This window comes from Platichthys flesus, chromosome 7 (assembly GCF_949316205.1).
Source record: "Platichthys flesus chromosome 7, fPlaFle2.1, whole genome shotgun sequence".
Taxonomy (NCBI): domain Eukaryota; kingdom Metazoa; phylum Chordata; class Actinopteri; order Pleuronectiformes; family Pleuronectidae; genus Platichthys; species Platichthys flesus.
Genome location: NC_084951.1, coordinates 17,983,349 through 18,002,289, shown reverse-complemented (window position 1 = coordinate 18,002,289; position 18,941 = coordinate 17,983,349). Strand labels below are relative to the sequence as shown.

The following is an 18,941-nucleotide window of genomic DNA, read 5'->3' as shown; positions in this document are numbered from 1 at the left end:
CATTGTGACCACTGATAGTGAATAATATCATTGGGATGCTGGTGGTGTCAGAACCACTGAGCGTCTCTGCAGCTCTGCTCAGCTTTCAGCTGCTCGTGAATTGGTTTGCAGCCTTTCCCAGTAAACAACAAGAGAGTCGGAGTAAACATTGGCTGCCGAGGAAATTTGAGAGGCTCTCTGAATAAACATGTATTCCTCCGTGTGGAGTTTGTGGACTGAACCAACGGTGGAAGCTGCATAAATATTTGGCGTGCAGTTGTCGGATGGCCGAGGAAAGCGACCCCATCGGGATTCTCACATTGCTCTTTGACGTCTGGGCGGGTAAGAGGGAAGTTCTTTGCAAACTAGTTAATTCAACAGCTGATGATGGATGACTTTTTTCTGTCGGTGATGTCAAAAATCACTCTATAGACCGATTTCATTATAGCCTCTAACCTGGTTCTGAATAATCCTGTGGAAATAAAGGTTAAAATTCACTGTATTACCTCACTCAGGGCAAAATACCCTACCCTAGATAACACATTAGCAGATAAGCAGCTAGTTGTTGGTTGTCATGAGTTACGCAAAAACTAATTAAGCTAATTGTAGCTGGTGATAGAAAGAGATATTGAAAGCTCTGAGAAAAATTACATTTTCAGTGGATGTTTTCTCGTCTTTTGTCTGAACATGATGCGACACAGTTTTTGGAAACAAAGCTGTTAAAAAGCATTTTTTCTCAAAAATTGAATTCAAATTCCTGATAAAAATAGTTGAGGGAAAATGAGCGCAGTAGAAATAGTGACTGCAATTCTCTGTCAAATCTGATTTAATACACTACAGTGTATAAGTAAGCGAGAGTGTTTGTTTCTTTAAAGTGATTTCAGAAACACCCCAGCACACAAATTGAAGGATATTAGAGTATTTTTGTTTCGATCTATGGGGAATCCTGATCTCACCTGGTGCTGATGTGGATGGTGCTGAGCTCCTGCAAACCTTGTTGGTGTGTGTGCGTCAAAGGCTGCATGTGCGCCGGGCCGCTGGCGTTCTGTAAAGGGGTGTGGTGCTTCTTGCTCCGGCGGGTGCAGCAGGTGCCCGTCACGCCTTCTCGGCTGGAGAGGGAGGGGCTTTGAGATGGGTAGTTTTGCATTCCTGCCTCCAGGTAGCTCTGCTGGTAATACTGCTCATCCACAAACTCGTGGTTCTGGAGATGAAGAGAGCGGGACCGTCAAAAGGAACAAACACACACATAGAGAGAGTGTCATAAAAAAGTGACATTTACAACAAGTATATTTATGAACATGTACTGTATGTGATTTGATATAGTTTGTCGTTTTCTGCTTCATAGCCTGGGTCAATAACTGCTAAGAATGTGATTATTTTTTATATTGGCGTGTGTGTGTGTGTGTACACTCACATTGTAAACATGATTTTAGTGTTTAGCTCAGAATCAATTCTCCAGGGTCTCAGCTCCTCAAAGCAGCTATAACTTGTATATTAACAATTGATCACATGACTACTTGTATGTGAAAAGGGTGATGAACCCAGCTTATCACCCAAATCGGAGCATCACATCGGCCCGACTGAGCTTTACGGTGGCTTCCAGATTATTGTTCTGGTTTGATGGTCCACGGCTGTGTTGGTTCACTCTCATCTCTCCCAGTGGAGCTGTTTGTTGGCTACAACAGTGAAAAGGTTCCAAAAAAAAAACAGTATGTACTCTACCTGCTTCAAACAGCAGTTTGACAAAGACAGTGACTTACTGGAGATTTGAGCAGCAGCTAAACAGAGATGATTTCTGGAGAAGAAGTCAGAGCTGAAATTGGAAAATTGGGCTTAAATTCCAAGCAGGTGGATAAAAATGGCTGTAAAATAATGAATGTGGTTGCGTGTGTGAATTTGTGAGTATTTGCGAGCACTTTAAACATAACAGCGAGACTGTTGACAGCTCTGCAGCCGTTGAGGATTTGTCTCAAATCTGACCGTCAGATGGTCAGATTTCTAGCAGGATTAAACGAAAACCACTGATTGTGATTTCCATAAAACTTGCTGAAAGGACAGAAGAAAGAGCTCATTAAAGTCTGCCATGGATCCTTATCATTGGAGTAAGGGAATAACATGTGCAATTTGGTATAGATCCAAATAAGAATCTGTGTCTAGTGGATTTAAAAGTGCTTTATGGGGACAGGCAGGTTTATGAGGGCCTTTCTAGTCGTAGGTTTGAAACTGCACTTCTTGTCGTCCTTTTTCTCAAATATGCATATGTATGGTTCCAGAACGACAGCTTGGGTGTGTGCATGTGCAACAGTGCGTGCAACAGTGCATGCTAGACTCTTCCATTTGTCGTGTGACGAGTTGTGTTGTGTGAGTGCGTCTGTAACGCATTATGACACAGATGAGTGTGTGTCATATGGGAAAATGCAGTGTTCTGGACATCGCGCCACAGTGAGCTGCACTTGCCCAGGGACAAATAAACACAGTAGATCTATACACATTACGCCCAGCTGTCAGTTACTTCCATCTAATGATCTACAGCCGGGAGAAATGCATGGATTTATAAGGGGCTTTATGCTGACGTTAAAATAATATTATACAATTTGCACAACTGAAAACAAATGTGTGTGTGTGTGTGTGTGTGTGTGTGTGTGTGTGTGTGTATGTGTATGCGCGTGTGTGTGTGTGTATGTGTGTGTGTGTGTGTACTCACAGTGGTTTTCTCCAGACAGTGCAGCAGGTGGTGGTGCTGGCTCTCTAATAGAGAAGTCGACTTACTTAACCGCTGATCCTCCTCAGAGTTCTGTAACACACACACACACACACACACAGACACACAGAAACACACATACACACACACAAGCACACAAACCAGCCCAATGAGTACTCCTCCACGTTTTTCTTTTTAGATGACAGTAATCAGATGTGGGAGGTGCGCGGCCGGCAGCCGTCTCAGTACCTGATCCGAAAGGTTCATCTTGAATGGAAGTTGCTTTGGTTGGAGAGAAAGACAAAAGGAGAACAGACAGGTATGATTTTTCATGGTGTTCATAGTTGGAGCGTGGAGAACAAACGGCCATCAGGGCCGCAGTGATGCCAGTCAGACATAGGGAACGTTACCATTCCTACCCTGAGAGGCACGTCCCCTAACATCAGTGGAGCCAGTGCCCTGATCTGTGCTGGAGGGGGGACTTCGAGCAAAACTCGCCCCTAATGGATATACAGTATCTACAATTCATACAAGAATTTCCACTGTGTCATTTTGCCTCCGTCTCTGCGATTGCAAAGGCTGTAGATACAGGCAACTTGTTAATGGCTTGTTTCCATATTCCTTCTTTTCTATGCTATGGCCCGTTTATTTGTTTGTGTGTGTGTGTGTGTGTATCTGTGCGTGAACAAGAGGGTGATGTCTCTAGCTCTGTGTTGGTTGGATTACGAAACTCTTTCTGGGCAGTGGTGTGGTGAGTCAGAGAATGGGATTCTTATGGACTGTTGTGAATCCTCTAAGAAAGTGTAGAGATCCTACAACAACAACTAAAACAACATGCGATGTTTTATACTCTGCAGTTTGTTGCTTGGATTTTTTAGTCCGTATGTTTATTTGGTTTTATTAGTCCAATAAATCATTTTACTGCCGGACCTTAGGGAGGAATTAAAGCTTGTGGAAATTATTTCCTCTGTATCTATAAGAAATGTTATATTAAGAAACATAAATATTGATAAAATAATACAACGAGGCTTTTAACACTCTGCTATTCATTCACTCAGTTTCCCAGGTAAAATTCTTAACAGATGCCTTTAGATTATTAAAATATTACTAACACGATTTGAAATTTAAAACATTTATACATCTAACATCTCAGCAGGGATTCCAGGGGAGCTTTCAGACATGCAGCAGAGATTATTTTGCATTATGTCATAAATATTAGCCATAAAAGCTTTGAGCTTGCACTCGGGAAGATCAGTTCAGTAAATTGCAGAATGCTGCCACTGTTGCTTTCAGAAGTACAGCAATGTTTCACATATACAGTCTTTCAATGGGTTGCATCAGTCTTTCCCTTCAGAATCCATAGTTGAGCTGTTTATAAAAAAACAAAGCCCTGATCCTGAATGCACGACAGCACCGCCGGAAGGCAACTGCAGCGCCACGTTTGAGGGATTTGTGGTTGCAATTTTCTGTTTGTTGGAAGCAGAAACTTCTATGCAGAGAGGGTACGAAGCGCTCACCTGTGCTCGCGCTGCACAGGCGTGTTAACGCAGAGTTATTTCTGTCTTCCTCTATACCTACGACTGCATTGCCCATATCAGCAGTCTTTCTGGAGGCGGCTATGGCTCACCACCCAGGTGGCCGCCATACTGTGGTGAGTGGAAACAGCTTGATCGGCCGAGCGACAAATCACACTGAGTCGGCGCTGAAAACGCTGTTAGTAAATAGCAGCCTTAAAAATTACACTCAATTTGGACAACAATTATTGTTGACTATGCCGGTTCACTTCTTTATGCAAGAGCTTACGAACGGTGAACTGTTTTGGACGTGAAGAGTCACCGCTGATGGACGGAGCTCGACTCTGGCAAATCTCTAAAACCCAACTGACAAACAAATGTGATAAAACACAGAAAACACATTAAAGAAAGAAACGAAAGGTGCATTTATCTGAGCAGACAGCGCAGGAGAGCGACTGCTCATGAATTTAAATGACTATCTCTGCAAAGAAGTGAAAAAGTCTTCAGATGCTGATAATGTTGCATTTAATTACTTTTGAGCTTTGGCTGCACACTGTGGAAAAGGGGGAAACTATTTTCTTATTGTGTTTTCAATAGGAGGTATTTGTGATTGTGATAACGACCTGGGGCTTTGTGCGTTATAAACTAAAGAAAAACATGCACTGCTCTGCAATGTTATAATGTTCCCTAATCCATACTTCATTATTTAATTTAAATTTAATATTGGCTGAGGTTCTCTGAAGTAAACAAAATAAAACCACACCTCCTGGCTATGTAATCACATTCTTCTCTGTGTCATGTATAAAACAAACTACAAAAAACTCCATATTTATATAGAAATGTTAAACTTTTGCCAACTCCTGTCTCTTTTAGCACTTCATCAGTAAATATTTTCCGTCGTGTTTACCCATGACACTGTGCTTGCATATAAGATAAATGGAAACAGTAAATTTTTTCTTAGGGCAATATCAATATTAATTTGGTGCATTATTCAGCCATAGCTAGATAATATGGCTCAGTGCCATTCCAAGAAAAAGAGAGAGAGAGAAAAAGGGAGAGAGCCAGAGATGGACATATAGCGAGAAGGATGGGGTGGGGGGTGGGGGGATGAAGCACTTGTTTTTATTTTTGTGCCATGTCAGCCCCAGGCCACTGTAGTGCCTGTGAACCACAACATTTTGGCGACGCATGGAACATCCCTGAGTTGTGTTTACATTTCCTGCTACATCGCCCCAGGCCAACTCCTCAGATGGGCAGCTGGGCTCGGGATGCTCACATTAGAAAAAACGTCGCTCCGGCAATGAGATCACAGTAAGCTGCTCTGATGGGATGCCGGGCGCATTCTAAGAAGTGATAATTAGAGGATGGACAAGCGCTGGGCCAACATCCAATTACGCAGAAATCCTCAGAACATTTTTTCCAAGTGGTTGCAGATGTCAGGCTTTCTGTGTCGTCAGTACAAAAGACGTGAGAATGTGAGGGCACCGCGTGTGGCTGACACCAGCGACGCAGCGGTGGTCTCGGAGGCTTTTCTTACCGTGAGCTCCAGGACTTCGTTGAACAGGCCGTTGCGTTTGCTATGGAGGAAGGCGTTGGAGGTTCCCTCCCTAGATATTCGTATCCTGGCCAAGCGGGCTTTCTGCAAAGAGAAAGAGACAAAAGAATCCACCTGTTAGTCAATCAGTGCCTACAGATTACGACCACATGTCAGAACGACTGAAAGATCCCACTCATTTGCCACCGGCCTTTCTCGATGCCTCATAATTTAGCTGTGATCTTATAGAATCAAATCAAACCTGTGCTACTAAAGCATTCACTGTTATCTCCTGTAATATGTTCACTCTAATCCCCTGCGATGCTTATGAATGTTTTATGGCGACTAGACGTCAGAACATTCATTGGGCTGAAAATTGTTAGGGAAGGAGCTAGGAGTGGAGCAGGCAGGAATAAAGCAGCTTAAGTGTCATTCTGTGTTCAAAATAGAGAATTCAAACGATTTGGGCTGTTTTATGCGCTGCTTTGTTTGCATTTTGTTTAGTAAATGAAATCACGGTGTCCCGGCCCATAATGCTCTACAGCTTCACACCTGAGCCGCTGTGCAAGCGTCGGCTGAAATGTAGTACTTATTAAAGCTGTACAGCTCAGTAAGCGCACAGACCAGTCTCTCTTTTTCTTCTCCCTTTCTCTCACGCTGTCAAATCTCTCCTGTGAGGCAACGGAGATGAAGAGGAGAAGAGAAGGAATCCGAGGAAGGAACAGTGAGATCCTTAAGCATCAGTAGCTTTGACACAGTGGAAGGATTCTGCTGCTACATCCTGCAAGTGAAACGTGCGGGAAAAAACGTCTGTGTATAAAATCCTGTGATGAAAATGTGTCTCTGTACCCAGAGCGGCTCCTTTTACAGGACAGTGTAATCAGACTCACTTATTTACTCGAAAGTCCTTCCATTTTCTCATCAAAGTCAACATCTGCGTGTCGGGCTCGGTGTGTGAGTGTGTGTGTGTGTGTGTGTGTGTGTGTGTGTGTGTGTGTGTGTGTGTGTGTGTGTGTCTGTTTCTGTTGCTTCGCCTATTGCAATCTAAAAATAGAATGATGGATTCATTGAAGGGAAATTGCTAGCAAGAGAATGTGAGCTGTGTAAATGATGAGCAGACACACAGCTCGTTTAGTCGGGGCCCCATGCACCGCTGGGGGGTTAATTGAGTGTGCGGATGTGTGTTTGCACATCTCCATGTGTGCTAACGCATGGCCACCAAGTCTCCATTGCAAAAAATGTCCATACATAAACACATGAGCCACATCTGAGCAGAGGTGCAGCAGAGGTGCAGCAGAGGTACCTGGCTCAGTGAGAGTATGGTAATGTATGGTAATTCAAGCTCATACCCGGACTTCAGTTTCATTTACAACATGGTTATGTTTGTTGACCTGCAGGTAGCTCACGCCGGGATCTCGTGAAGAAGAGCAGGGGAGATAAACTACGCCTGTGAACGCACATGTGAAGAGTGGCCAATCTCCTGCGCTCTCTCACAAAATCAAGTTTTACTTTCTCCTGTTCTCCTGTTCTCCTCCATCTTTCTGTCTCTGTTGCCCTCGCTCCGCTTGATCAATTCTCCCCAGCTCTGCGTGCCCTCACACTCTTACACCTATGTACATTTGTGCTGGCACAGCAATCCCACAGGCCTTTGGGACGACCCCTCTTCATGTTCTGACATTGTGTTCAGCCAATGGGATCGTCTCTCTGGGGCCCACCACGCAAACAGGAGCGTGTGACTGTGGCGATGGTTGCCAGGCAGCGCGGGGGTAATGGAGGGGATGTTAAGAACATGTCCTGCTAGATTGAATCTACTTCTGTGGTCCTCTGATAGGTTCCCGGGGGCCTCTGGGACCCAGGCGCTTGTGTCTGGGGCCCATCTGTGTGTCCTCTCAGGCAGAGCCCCCCGCTCGACAGATTGAGCTAGAATTGCTGTTGAAGCATCATTGAGAGGGCAAAGGAAACCATGGACACAGGCCTTTCATTAACATCTACACAGGCGCAGAGGACCATGTGATAAGTTACAAGGCAGTGACGCACAAAGCACATGGAGGGAAAGCGCTTATTTTCTTATCTGTAGTCAAATGTAATCTGAACGTATTTTTAAATGTATTTTTATTAGTTATTATATCGTCATATTTGCATGAACAATCCGCATGTTCCTGTTTGTAGGATCGATAAGGACGCTTTGCCAAGAGAGCTGTCATAAGACCCATAGATGTTGAAGAGCAATTACGAGGAAAATAAAGATTTGTCCGTGATTGTTCAACATTTTTGTCATTTTGGTTTAAAGAAGATGGCATCAGCTCTCATCTTCTCACAAATTGCCCACTGGGTTTGAGAAATTGAGAGATTCTTGTGTCTGTAAGGAATAAAGATGCCATGGTTATTAGTTTGACTGCCCTGGGCAGGCACCTCATGACTGGGTTGTTCAGACAGAAAGTACTAGGAATTTTTAGCTAACTCGTTAATGCAGAAAAAACAGATCAGAATTTCAGTTTTTCAAGTGAATACAATAAGCTTCCAAAGACTTTGAGTAAGTAGCTTTCAAAATTGTTCAATTGCCCTTTACGGATTATAGCTATAGGACGCAAATCTGCACAAATGCCTAATTTGAACATCATGTGCCTCCAGTTGCAGGATCTAGACTTCCATATCCTGAAACTATATTCCCCCCCCCCCCCCCCCGCTACATATCCACTTAGCTCCCATGACATTCCTCACCGAGCATTCAAGGGAGGTTTGTTGGAAGCTCATTTTTTCCGATTTGAAAGTAAAAGTAAAAAATTCACAGCACCTTGTGAGCTGCAGCCTTGTCAGTCTGCCTGTATAGAATTTGGATGAGTGAAAAAGTGGAGCGTTCGAGCTGCGAGACCAGATTAGGGTTCTGCCTCAGGCCTGCCTTTGAACCATACAAGTGAGAGAGGGGAGCATCTGATGAGAAAGCACTAACCCGCACACACTAACACACACACACACACACACACACACACACACACACACACACACATAAATGGCCACGGAAGAGTCACATTTTGTTCTGCACCTGCCGCTCAACTGAAGAGTTGCTTTTATACATGCTGACATTTCTGCCACAAGCAAATAAGTCAGTAAAATCCTCTGAGGTATGTCGCCTTATGATAACACAAACTCACAGAAAGAAAGAGAGCTGAGAGAGAGCTGAGAGAGAGAGAGCTGAGAGCGAGAGAGAGAGAGAGAAGGAGAGAGAGAGAAGGAAAATTAAATCCTCCGACACCCGGACCTGCCTCTGTGGGAGAGGCGGCTTAACCTCAGACTAACACCACTCAGAGACAAATACCTCTGATCATAGAGAAAAGTACGAACGAGCTGCAGCCATGTTGGTATTTAGGATTTCATTCTTAAGGACGGCACGACTCTTGACCCTCCTCAGTGAAGTCCCCTGTCAACATTCCTCCATCCTTACGCTTTTTCTACAACTTTTTTGCAACGTGCAGACACCTTTATTGATTGTCTAGTTGGGGGAAAAACACTCTCAGCCAGAAGTCATCTCAACCTTTTGACTTCAACCTTCTGAGGGAGGGCGAAAAACAATAGTGAGATGATTTAGAGCAAAGGGAGCAGGAGGAGGGGTGGTGTTTGTGTGTGTGTGTGTGTGTGTGTGTGTGTGGAGGGGGGGGTTGTTTTTGTTTTTGTTTTGTTCCGTCCATGTCAGCCTGGAGCCAGTGTAAAGCTCATGAACTGCAAAGGACGAAAATGTTGTTATTTATTATTTTTGAGAAGAAAATTCAGTCGCTCCATCCGCAGAGAGATTTTCTATCCGTGGCAAAAAAGGACAATGTCATAAAATAAAGATGGCAGCAGAAATTTTCAATGAGACAAGAACAACAAAGGGAAACAAAAAATGCAGAGCTATAGATTCTGCAGCGCGACAACAGAGCCTGGATTCATGATCAAAGACTACAGTATACTCAAGGGTGGTTAACATCATATGTGTTTCACTGAATTATAGAAGACTCCTCCATCAAACAAAAGAGGTTTCACTCCCATGGGTTTACGTAAATGGGACGGACACATTTCAAGGTACAGATCATGACTGTTGCATCAGGAAGTCACAGATCTTCGGGAATTATGCATATGTCTGATCTGATGGAAGGGGGGGGGGATGACATCTTTTGTCTTTGGTTTTCAAAACCAAAAATCCTATTTAAAAGGCTATTGTGTCCCTATATATTAGAACGCACTAATTTAAGCTTTGTTCGTGTGTTGTAACACACATTCGGCTAACACACTTGCATACAGCCTGATCCTTTCAGGAGGTTAGCCAGAGTTTATTGCAAGGTCACACCTTAGAAGAGGTAAATACAGCGATAGTTCCATAATGAATGAATATAAACAGTTTCTTGGAATAGAATTAAAGCGTGACAAACAAGGTTCAACACTGAACTACAAAATCTAAATCTTCTCTGCAGTCGGGAGCTCGTGTCAAAATGTTGCATCAAGCATGAATACAACTTTACGGATATATTTGGAGAGGCAGGAAAACAGATCCCGCAGCCTACAATGGAAATACTAAGCAGTTCAACTCATTTTAATACCGCTCTAATCCTTCTCTATCGCTTGCCCTTTGTGATTCTCCATTTAAATCCTGCCCTCTTTAAGGTGCAATAATCGGAATTTGTAATGAGACGTACCTGGAGATATCATTGCCTTTATGCATTAGGCTCTGCAGAGCAACAAAAGTGTCCCCCCCGCAGACTGGACTCTGTGTTTCTGATCACTTCAACACACTGAGGACTGTAGAGAAACAGGATGAAGAATATGTCCCAGCTGCAGGTTCAGTCTAACCACACAGCGACTTGTGGTGTCACCATGTATCTCTGCCTCGTACAGTGAGACACATCAGGTGCTGTCTCTCTTGCACCACCCAGATGGATGGCTAATTGCAATGGGAGCCCAGAACAGCAAACAATTAGACCTGAACGAAGATGGATGTGGATGGGGCACAGCATGTAAAGGGGTGGGGGGGAGGGGGGAAGAGAGGGAGACGACAGGAGGTGAACAGAGAGGGCCGGAGAACGCAGAGGGAGCAGTGCTGCACTTTCCACCCTTAATAATTCCCCCGTCCTCTCCTCCGTCTGCTCTCCAGTCGTCGCTTAACTACTGTGAAAGGCAATCTTGAACGGCTGTCCGATTTTACCCTCAGTTAAACATAACCTTATTCTAAGAAATGGTCTGAGGAAAAATGGATTTCCCGTGAAATACAACCACGTACAGGTAATAAAAGCTGAGCACAGGACGTTTTGCTATGGTAAACCAGTGACACTTGCTAAATGGTTGGCTTAATGGCTGAGAGGGTCATGTTTGGTCCAGGTTATGGAGCATTAAAGAGCAGTGTACATCACGTATAGGGTAGTAATGGGGTACTGAGGGATATGGCATGTCTGGATAATGCTTGGTCGGGGCATTAAATAGTTGTCATTAGCCGAGGAAGAGCAGCCCCTACAATAATAATGGCTCTATCATCACCAGCCACACCGAGGTCACCGTCCTCACAGTGCGACATACTGTCGTCTGCCAAGCTAGAGTCCAAGAACATTAAATTAATATGAGCTGGGCTGCACTGAGCTGAACACATGTCAATACCAGTGCCCGCAAAGGGCAGTAAAATCAATTTCACTGTTTTAAAATTCTACAGTAAGCATCTCAAACCAGGCAAGCTGCAGCAGCATCAAATCTCAGGGTAATCCAGCCAATAGTCGACAACAACAATTATCTCCCTCAAATCACAAATATCAGCTTCATGGGGGTGAGCAGGAAATGTCAGGGGTTGATTAAAGTCATTAGGATTCATCCTCAGGGAACCATGAGTACAAGGTCCATGGGAATCCATCTGATGTTTTTTTAGATGTTTCAGTCTGGACCAAAGAGATGGATTGACTGACAGAGGGAACGGCTTTGTGTGCTGTGGAATGAAACAAGCCCTTTTTCGCTAACAACCTCTCAAGCAAGCACGATATTCAGCCTAATTCAAGACATACTCACAAAAGCTTAAATGCTAAGACACACTTCAATCTGTGGTATAATTAAAGACAAATTGCACCCTGTCTTTAATTATCCTTAAAATCTCACATTTGCAAACGTACAGCATCCTCATCCTTGGCACTTAGACCTGGATTTGCTGTGGGTATAACCGTCTCAAGGATCAAGGTATCCAGGTGGAATATCACCATGAAGGCGGTAATAAAGGGTTTGAGTCATGCTGTTGTAAAATGGAGAAAATCTATCCGCTGGATGTATGGGTGCCTGAGCAAACAGCTGACCTCACCGCAGGCAAACCAGGGAGGCATTCAAGTGCCTGAGGGAGTCGTTCAGTGCAGGTTAATGATGACAGCACCGTCATGCTACGCCGGCCAGTTAGTTGGCGCTCCTGGAGGTGTGCACATCTGGTACCGAGCAGCGTGTGGACAAAACACAGGAAGTCGGAGGCGACTATGGTCGGGCCGAAACTGACAGGAAGTTAGGTGGATGCACACGCGTGTCTAACCCCACACACACTCGCAGGGATGTAGGTTCATGCACTCAAACAGATGCACATATATATAAGCAGATGGACAGAAACCTTTACACCTTCATTCGAGCCAGCACCTCATCTGGGTGACAGCTATTTCAGGAGAGAACACAGCATTAGGACACACTTTGCCTCCAGCTCTCCTTCCCTTTCCACTGGCCCGTTTGCTTCCCCTGTTCCCTCCTTTCTTGTCACTGCTCCTCTCTCTTTTCTGTGTCAACAGTACATCGGTATATCGGTTCCAACCTGTTTTCAATCGAAATAATTCCCCTAACTTTCCAAAGCTTTCCCCCCTGTCCAGCTACTCAACCAATCCGGCCCGTTCTGCGCCCCTCTTCCTCGCCACACACTTGGCTCGGTTTCACCGGAGTGTTTCTCGGCAGACAAGGTTATGGTTAGTTAAGTCTGGGCGGCGAACAGGCCACGGTCAAACTGCAGGGCTTTAAACAGATTTAAACTACAACCAGCGAGCATGTGCAGAGATGGATGGCAGTAATCACAGAGAGGGGGAGATGGGGAGGGGGGAGCGGGAGAGGGGGAGAGAGGGTTGGGAAAGAGGGATGGAGACTGAGCAGAGGAGAAGAAAATGAGCTCGTAGAGTGAGAAAAAGCTCAGAGGTGCGATGAGAGCAGGCAACAGTCCCCGGAAAAATATGTGTCAGTGTGTGCATGACTGCCAGGTCCAAACAAACCCACTGCAAACTGGCCTGGCTTCGAACCAACCCAGACTTGTGTGTCTGCCCCCTGATGCTCGGGGACGCACAACAACGTGATTATTTTAAAGGTCTGAAGCAGGGCGTGAGCATTTTACTCGCAGCTAAAAAACAATGATAAAATTTATTTAGGAGCATCTGCATAAAAAGTTATAAAATTTGTTTTTCCTGCCACAAAAAAGTTGATAACCCAACAACAATGACAATGTGATCACAGCTCTGATCAATCAATCATCATATTTAAAAGTATAGCCTGTATTCACAAATAGACCAAGAAAATGTCAGACAGAGATGAAGGGAGCAGTAATGACAATTGTAATGATAGGTGTTGCCAATATTGGTTGTATATGTGAGTAGGTATGTTGTATATAACGATATATATATGCAATCTAGTTGTAATTATAATCCACCATAATGATCTCAACATTGCTGGAGTCGTGAAAACCTCTGTTGTGGTTGTTGGTGTTTACAGCTAAGCACTTTTTCTAGAGGTCAAAGTGTGGCCCGCCCACGTAGATGAAAACTCACCTAAGGGAACCCTGATAAATTGTGGCACATACCGACAGCCTATTTGTTTCTATGAATTGTAGCTGCAAAAAATAACCTGTTTTAAACTCTCCCCCTCTCAACCGCAGGATTCTTTAAATGCACACCGGTCACACGCTGCGTCACACACCAGCACACGTAAATTCTCTGCAGGGGGTTTTATTTTGTTTATGCAGCAGTTTAAAGTATAATTCAAAATATAACTATGATACAAATAAAATTGGAAGCAGAAGTAGTTTAAAACTTACATTCATTTTTGTATTCTGATTTAATCGTTTCGAAGAAGATATTATTTGATATATTTTCATTCGGCCTCTTTAGTCCTTTATGCGCTCCCTGAGTTAAGCTCTGTAAAAGCTGAACTATTTACCTGAAGGAAGATAAAGATCTTTACTCCTTCCACAGATAAAACACAAGTTTACATAATCCATCTGTGCATTTGAGCCTGTGTGGGTTTTTGTACTTAGAGGAAAATCTCCTCACAAGAACAAACCAACAGAGAAAATCGTGCGAAGAGAGGAAATGCGGCTCATTTCGATTTCTTCTGACGAGCATTTCAGGGCTGAGATTTTAGGATAAGACTGGACTCAGACAATTTTCATCAACCCACAACTTCGTTATAAAGGAGGTTTTATTTGCCCAAATCCCAAGAACAACGTTTTTAATTTGTAAATTGGAATGCAATTTAATGTTGTAAATAATCTTTTCTTTGATAAGCTGAAACGTTTAATGTGTATGTGTGAATTTATTACCTCCACCAAGGAGGTTGTTTCAACAGCTGTCGGTTTTGTTGTTGGTTTATATGTGTGTTTTTAAGTAAGACCACAAAAACTAAGAATGAATTCCCATTAAAGTTGGTGGGTGGAGGCAGCATGGGTCAGGGAAGACCCTCTTCAATCTTGATGGGGATCCGGTCAGAGCATGGATCCAGGAATTTCTTTTCACTTTATTTAATTTTCCGAGGAATCTTTCAGCATTTTCCTTGATTAGCCAGTGGAATTTGGTGCAGCTTGATTGAATATAAGACGTTCCTAAAGAATATCAGCCATCAATATCTCTACAAGATTATTTATTTTATGTCTCTATATTTCATTGATTTACATAAAATAAAACTTTAGGTTGGAAATTCAAGCGACACACCATTGTTGAGTGAAGAGCAAGTTTTCTTCTAAAACTCAATGATTAATGCAGCGCAAAGTGAAAAGGTCGAGGTATAGGTATGCATGTCAAGGGACGAGGGCCATTAAAATGTGATGATATTCATTGAATATGTATAACACACTTCCTGTTAATGGGAATGTACTGGAATCGAATATGCATTATACACACATCATCATTAGTCTCAATGAAGATATGAACCCAGTGGAGTCCCTCAGTCTGGGGGAAAGAAACAACGTCAGAGCTCCCCTCTAGGCTGGAGGCCTGGAGGTCCGACCCTCTGGGGCCCAGCTGGAGGTAAATAAAACTGCGTTCACCTGCATTTTCTGCGCCCGCCGCTTGTCTGCTCTCTGGTTCTGATGATAGATGCGACTAAAGTTGGACACAATGACGGGGACAGGCAGGGCGATTACCAGCACCCCGCTCAGAGAGCAGATCGAGCCAAAGATCTTCCCCGCAATGGTCTTAGGAACCATGTCTCCGTACCTGCAGGAGGTGAAAGGAAGAAAGAGAGAATGAATTAAGTCACTGTCTTTAGTTGTAACTCACCCTCGTAGCCACAAACAAACACACACACACACAAACACACACACAGACACAGACACACACACAAACACACACACACACACACACACACACACACACAAACACATCACCGGCCCAACTTCCTGCCGATTCACTCTTCTTGTATACAAGGCTTTCATGTTTCTTTTTTTAGGCTTCTTCATGGAAGAGAGAGCCCCCTAGCAAACCCCCTGTCTGTCTGAATGGAACAGTAAACTCATTCACTGAGAGTAGATATACTATTAACCTTTAGGGAGGAGAAGGAGGAAGGTATGATGAATGCCAGGCACATTTCTCAAAAGCCATTTAGCCCAATTCGATCTGAAATATTTGCAAGTCAAAAGCAATCCCATCTCCAGCTCAAAGACAGACAACGCAATTACAGTAACAATATTAGAAATCCCTTTTTCTTCCCAAGGAAGAAGGAGCACTGCAGTATTCAACAGCGGGAGGGAAAAAGACGGGAAACATATGAGAACAACTTCAAAAGCTAAAAGAGCGTGACTTAAGTTGGAAAAGCAACCTTTATATCTAATGGTGTTCATTTCCTATTCATGAGTAAAAAGAGCAGGTAATTTGTTCTTGTTTACCAGCTAAATAAGAAGTTCGACTGAATTTATTAGAAACGATACAAAGTCAGACTGCAAATAAGCCTGAGACAAATAGCCTCTAAGAAATTCGGCATTATTCATCCTGCTAGTACTATACAGACACCTCTGTCTTTCTGTCCTTCCTATACATTTCTTAGGATTTGTCAAAAGTGCAAACAGGAATAAAAACAATTTATTTCTATTTCATTAGGAATTGTTAGCTTGATTTAGCTGACAGAACTGTATGTAAACACAATTATACATACAGGCACCATTCTTACTAAACTAAAAGAAGATTTCAACATTTATATAAACTCAGAAATGGAAAAAAAAATGTGACTGATCTCATATTTATGTACATTTTTCCCCTGAATATTCCACTCTTCCCTCGATCCTTCATAAACGTTGCGACCCAGTGTGCGACAGATGGAACAGCACATTTTCACATGAATACTAATGACACCAGGACGGAGCAGCGTTTGGCATTTGCCCCCTGATGCATCTGTAATGTATATTATAGGGCCCTATAGACTTGGCAGAGGACAGATCTAGTCAAATCAACATGTTACTGCTGACTGGCACGTGTGCATATGCAAAAACTGACTCCCATGCACATGCACGCAAACACAACTGGCATATTGAACAGTGAAGAGGTTGTAAACTCACATCATATTCATGCAAAGTCTTAAACCCAAATCTAAAACCCAAATCTTCATAAATGTTAGTGCTGTTCTACTTTGGGTCCTGTTTAAGCAGCATGTTTCACAGCAGTGAAGTAAGGCTGTCTGAGTGGTAAGGACATGAAACAGCAAGAGGAACGCTGTCAATGCCTGAAATGTTTTTCAAGTATGCAGAGTCTTGTATATATCAAGAAACATGTTGCTCATCAAATTCATTCACTTTGACAGATCACAGAGAGACTCACTGATTGTTATTTGAAGACTTGGTGCACAGTCCCTCTGAGGCTCTCCGTAAATGAACAATAATCTGCTTAAGAAGTTGTCACGATAGTGGCTTCATAATCTAATTAAGCACTTCTGTCACAGTCCGTTGGAAATGGTACAAAAGCGCAATGGTTTAATGCACATACGCATGAACCGTCAACACACACACACACACACACACACAAATACTCATTCAGTTCATTTTGGAAAAGGAAGTTTGCAACAAGAGACCTCATCCTCATTAGTCACACATTTCAGCAAGTACGATCCCAATATGAGGCCATTTAAGTGAAGGGTGGCTTTTGCATCAATAAAACAAAGAACTGCCCACACACAGTGAACCGCTGGTCCATTGCCATAACCGAGAGGATACTCACAGAGAACATTTGTCTCTTCCAAGAACTTTAATGGCCTTTTTACCCAAATTAGGCAATAACAATGCTATCAGTGGTACAAAGGCTCTATCACCACAAAACATTTCATCTCCTCCCCTCTTCAGAAGATGTTTCCATTAGGAGAAATTAAAAGGTAATCATATTCATCTGCAAGCCTTCTTTAATGGGATCCTATCAGATTGCCAGATAGAGGCCCATCTCTCCGAATACTACAGTCAATTTGCGGCTCCCATTTAGTCGAGTTGGTTTGTCTCTGATGATACCATCTCGGAGCCATTATACGTCGCACAGAGATAAAGCCGGACTCGCGTACATTAAAGAAAGAGAAAGCTCTAATAAGTGGTGTGAGGCTGTGCATGTGCATGTGTGTGCATGTGATAAGCGAGGTTAGATGCCATTTCGATCCCTCCCGCCTGGATTAATGCAGAGGCTGCTTCTGACTTTGCGACACGACAGTGAAGGTGGCGAAACAAGCTGGAGGTAAATGTCTCAGAAAGGAAGAAGATGGATAAACAGACGAAGTAAGTATACTGGAGGATGAGACATTTACTCAACAGATGTGCACCCATGAGTTGTTTTTCTCTCCAGTTGCTCCCACACTAAAATACGACCACGAGGTTGCGCTACATATCTGTCCTCACATATTTACAAATCCAAGGTGCATGCACAAACCCTTTACACGCGTGCACACAGACAACTACACACAAACAGGTCAGGTGGGCAGGTCAGTCCTCGGTCAGGGTTGTCACATCCCATCAAATGAGGGCCGGGTCTCTGCGGGTTATATTAATAATGTCTGGGAAGGATAGATGGAAGGTTATTGACTAGGACTGAGGACTGAGTGCTCTTGTGAGGGTATGTGATGGATGGACTTATCAGAGATGGTCTGGGGGCTGACAGACACACAGATTTGTGATGATGGCCGGTCCCTACATGCCAGGTCATGGAGTGCAAAGCTCATCCCCTTGCATACCGTTTGCACTGATCCACCAAACCAGTATTCAGGAGTAACACGAAGCAAATTCTGAGTGTTCATCTAGGTCGTGTGTGTGTGGTCGAGTTGAGTTTGTGATTAGGTTGCACAATTGTTGGACGAGACGAAGTTCCCCACTGGCCATTTGGTGTTTCGAGGATGCATTGGTGCGAACAGTTTCTATTACATTCAGGGGGGATGTACAGGCAGTTTTGCCAACTTAGCACATCTGTCGCCAGATTCACTGACTTTTCAGACCACTTCAGTACCTTTCTTTTTTTTTCACCCAAAACAGCACCTTGGGACAAATGTGGGGACTTCTTGGAAGAACTGATCGACTTTCATTAAGATTAAGAGGGGCAGAGCCACAATGTGTTACCCACATGAAGGCCATGCGCTTCAAGCAGCAGACAAAGGCTGTTTGTGTGTACCGCAACCCTGCACTTTTCCACATATTACCCGGAAAAGTTGTATGTGTGAACGGAAAATGTTCCAACCAGTTCATTAAGACATTATACAAACTGCCATTATCCTGTAATGTATGATTGAATTAATGTGGAAACAGGAGCTGAAACCAACTAGCACGTCATTAATGTGCAAATTGCAATTCCCGAAAAGTCTTCAACTACGTCCTCAATTGACCATTCACAGTGCAGCCGTTCTCTTGGTTTGACCTAGTTCCTGTTATTGTATATTATTGCAAACTAAAAACTAACTGCAAAACAAGATTGAGATTAACTACTCTGAGCTGAGTAAATATTGATTGCTGGAAATTGCTTTCACT

General features: G+C 43.5%; 1 protein-coding gene across 1 annotated transcript in view; it reads right to left on the bottom strand.

Moving 5' to 3' along the window:
- LOC133957114 (potassium voltage-gated channel subfamily D member 3-like) overlaps window positions 1-18,941 on the bottom strand; it is a 32,958-nt gene that overhangs the window by 914 nt on the left and 13,103 nt on the right. The window contains exons 2-6 of the mRNA XM_062392549.1: window positions 15,009-15,177; window positions 5,732-5,833; window positions 2,930-2,962; window positions 2,684-2,773; window positions 936-1,180 (exon numbers count right to left, since the gene is read on the bottom strand). Coding sequence (XP_062248533.1) covers window positions 936-1,180; window positions 2,684-2,773; window positions 2,930-2,962; window positions 5,732-5,833; window positions 15,009-15,177 — 639 coding nt within the window. The remainder of the gene's footprint in view (window positions 1-935; window positions 1,181-2,683; window positions 2,774-2,929; window positions 2,963-5,731; window positions 5,834-15,008; window positions 15,178-18,941) is intronic.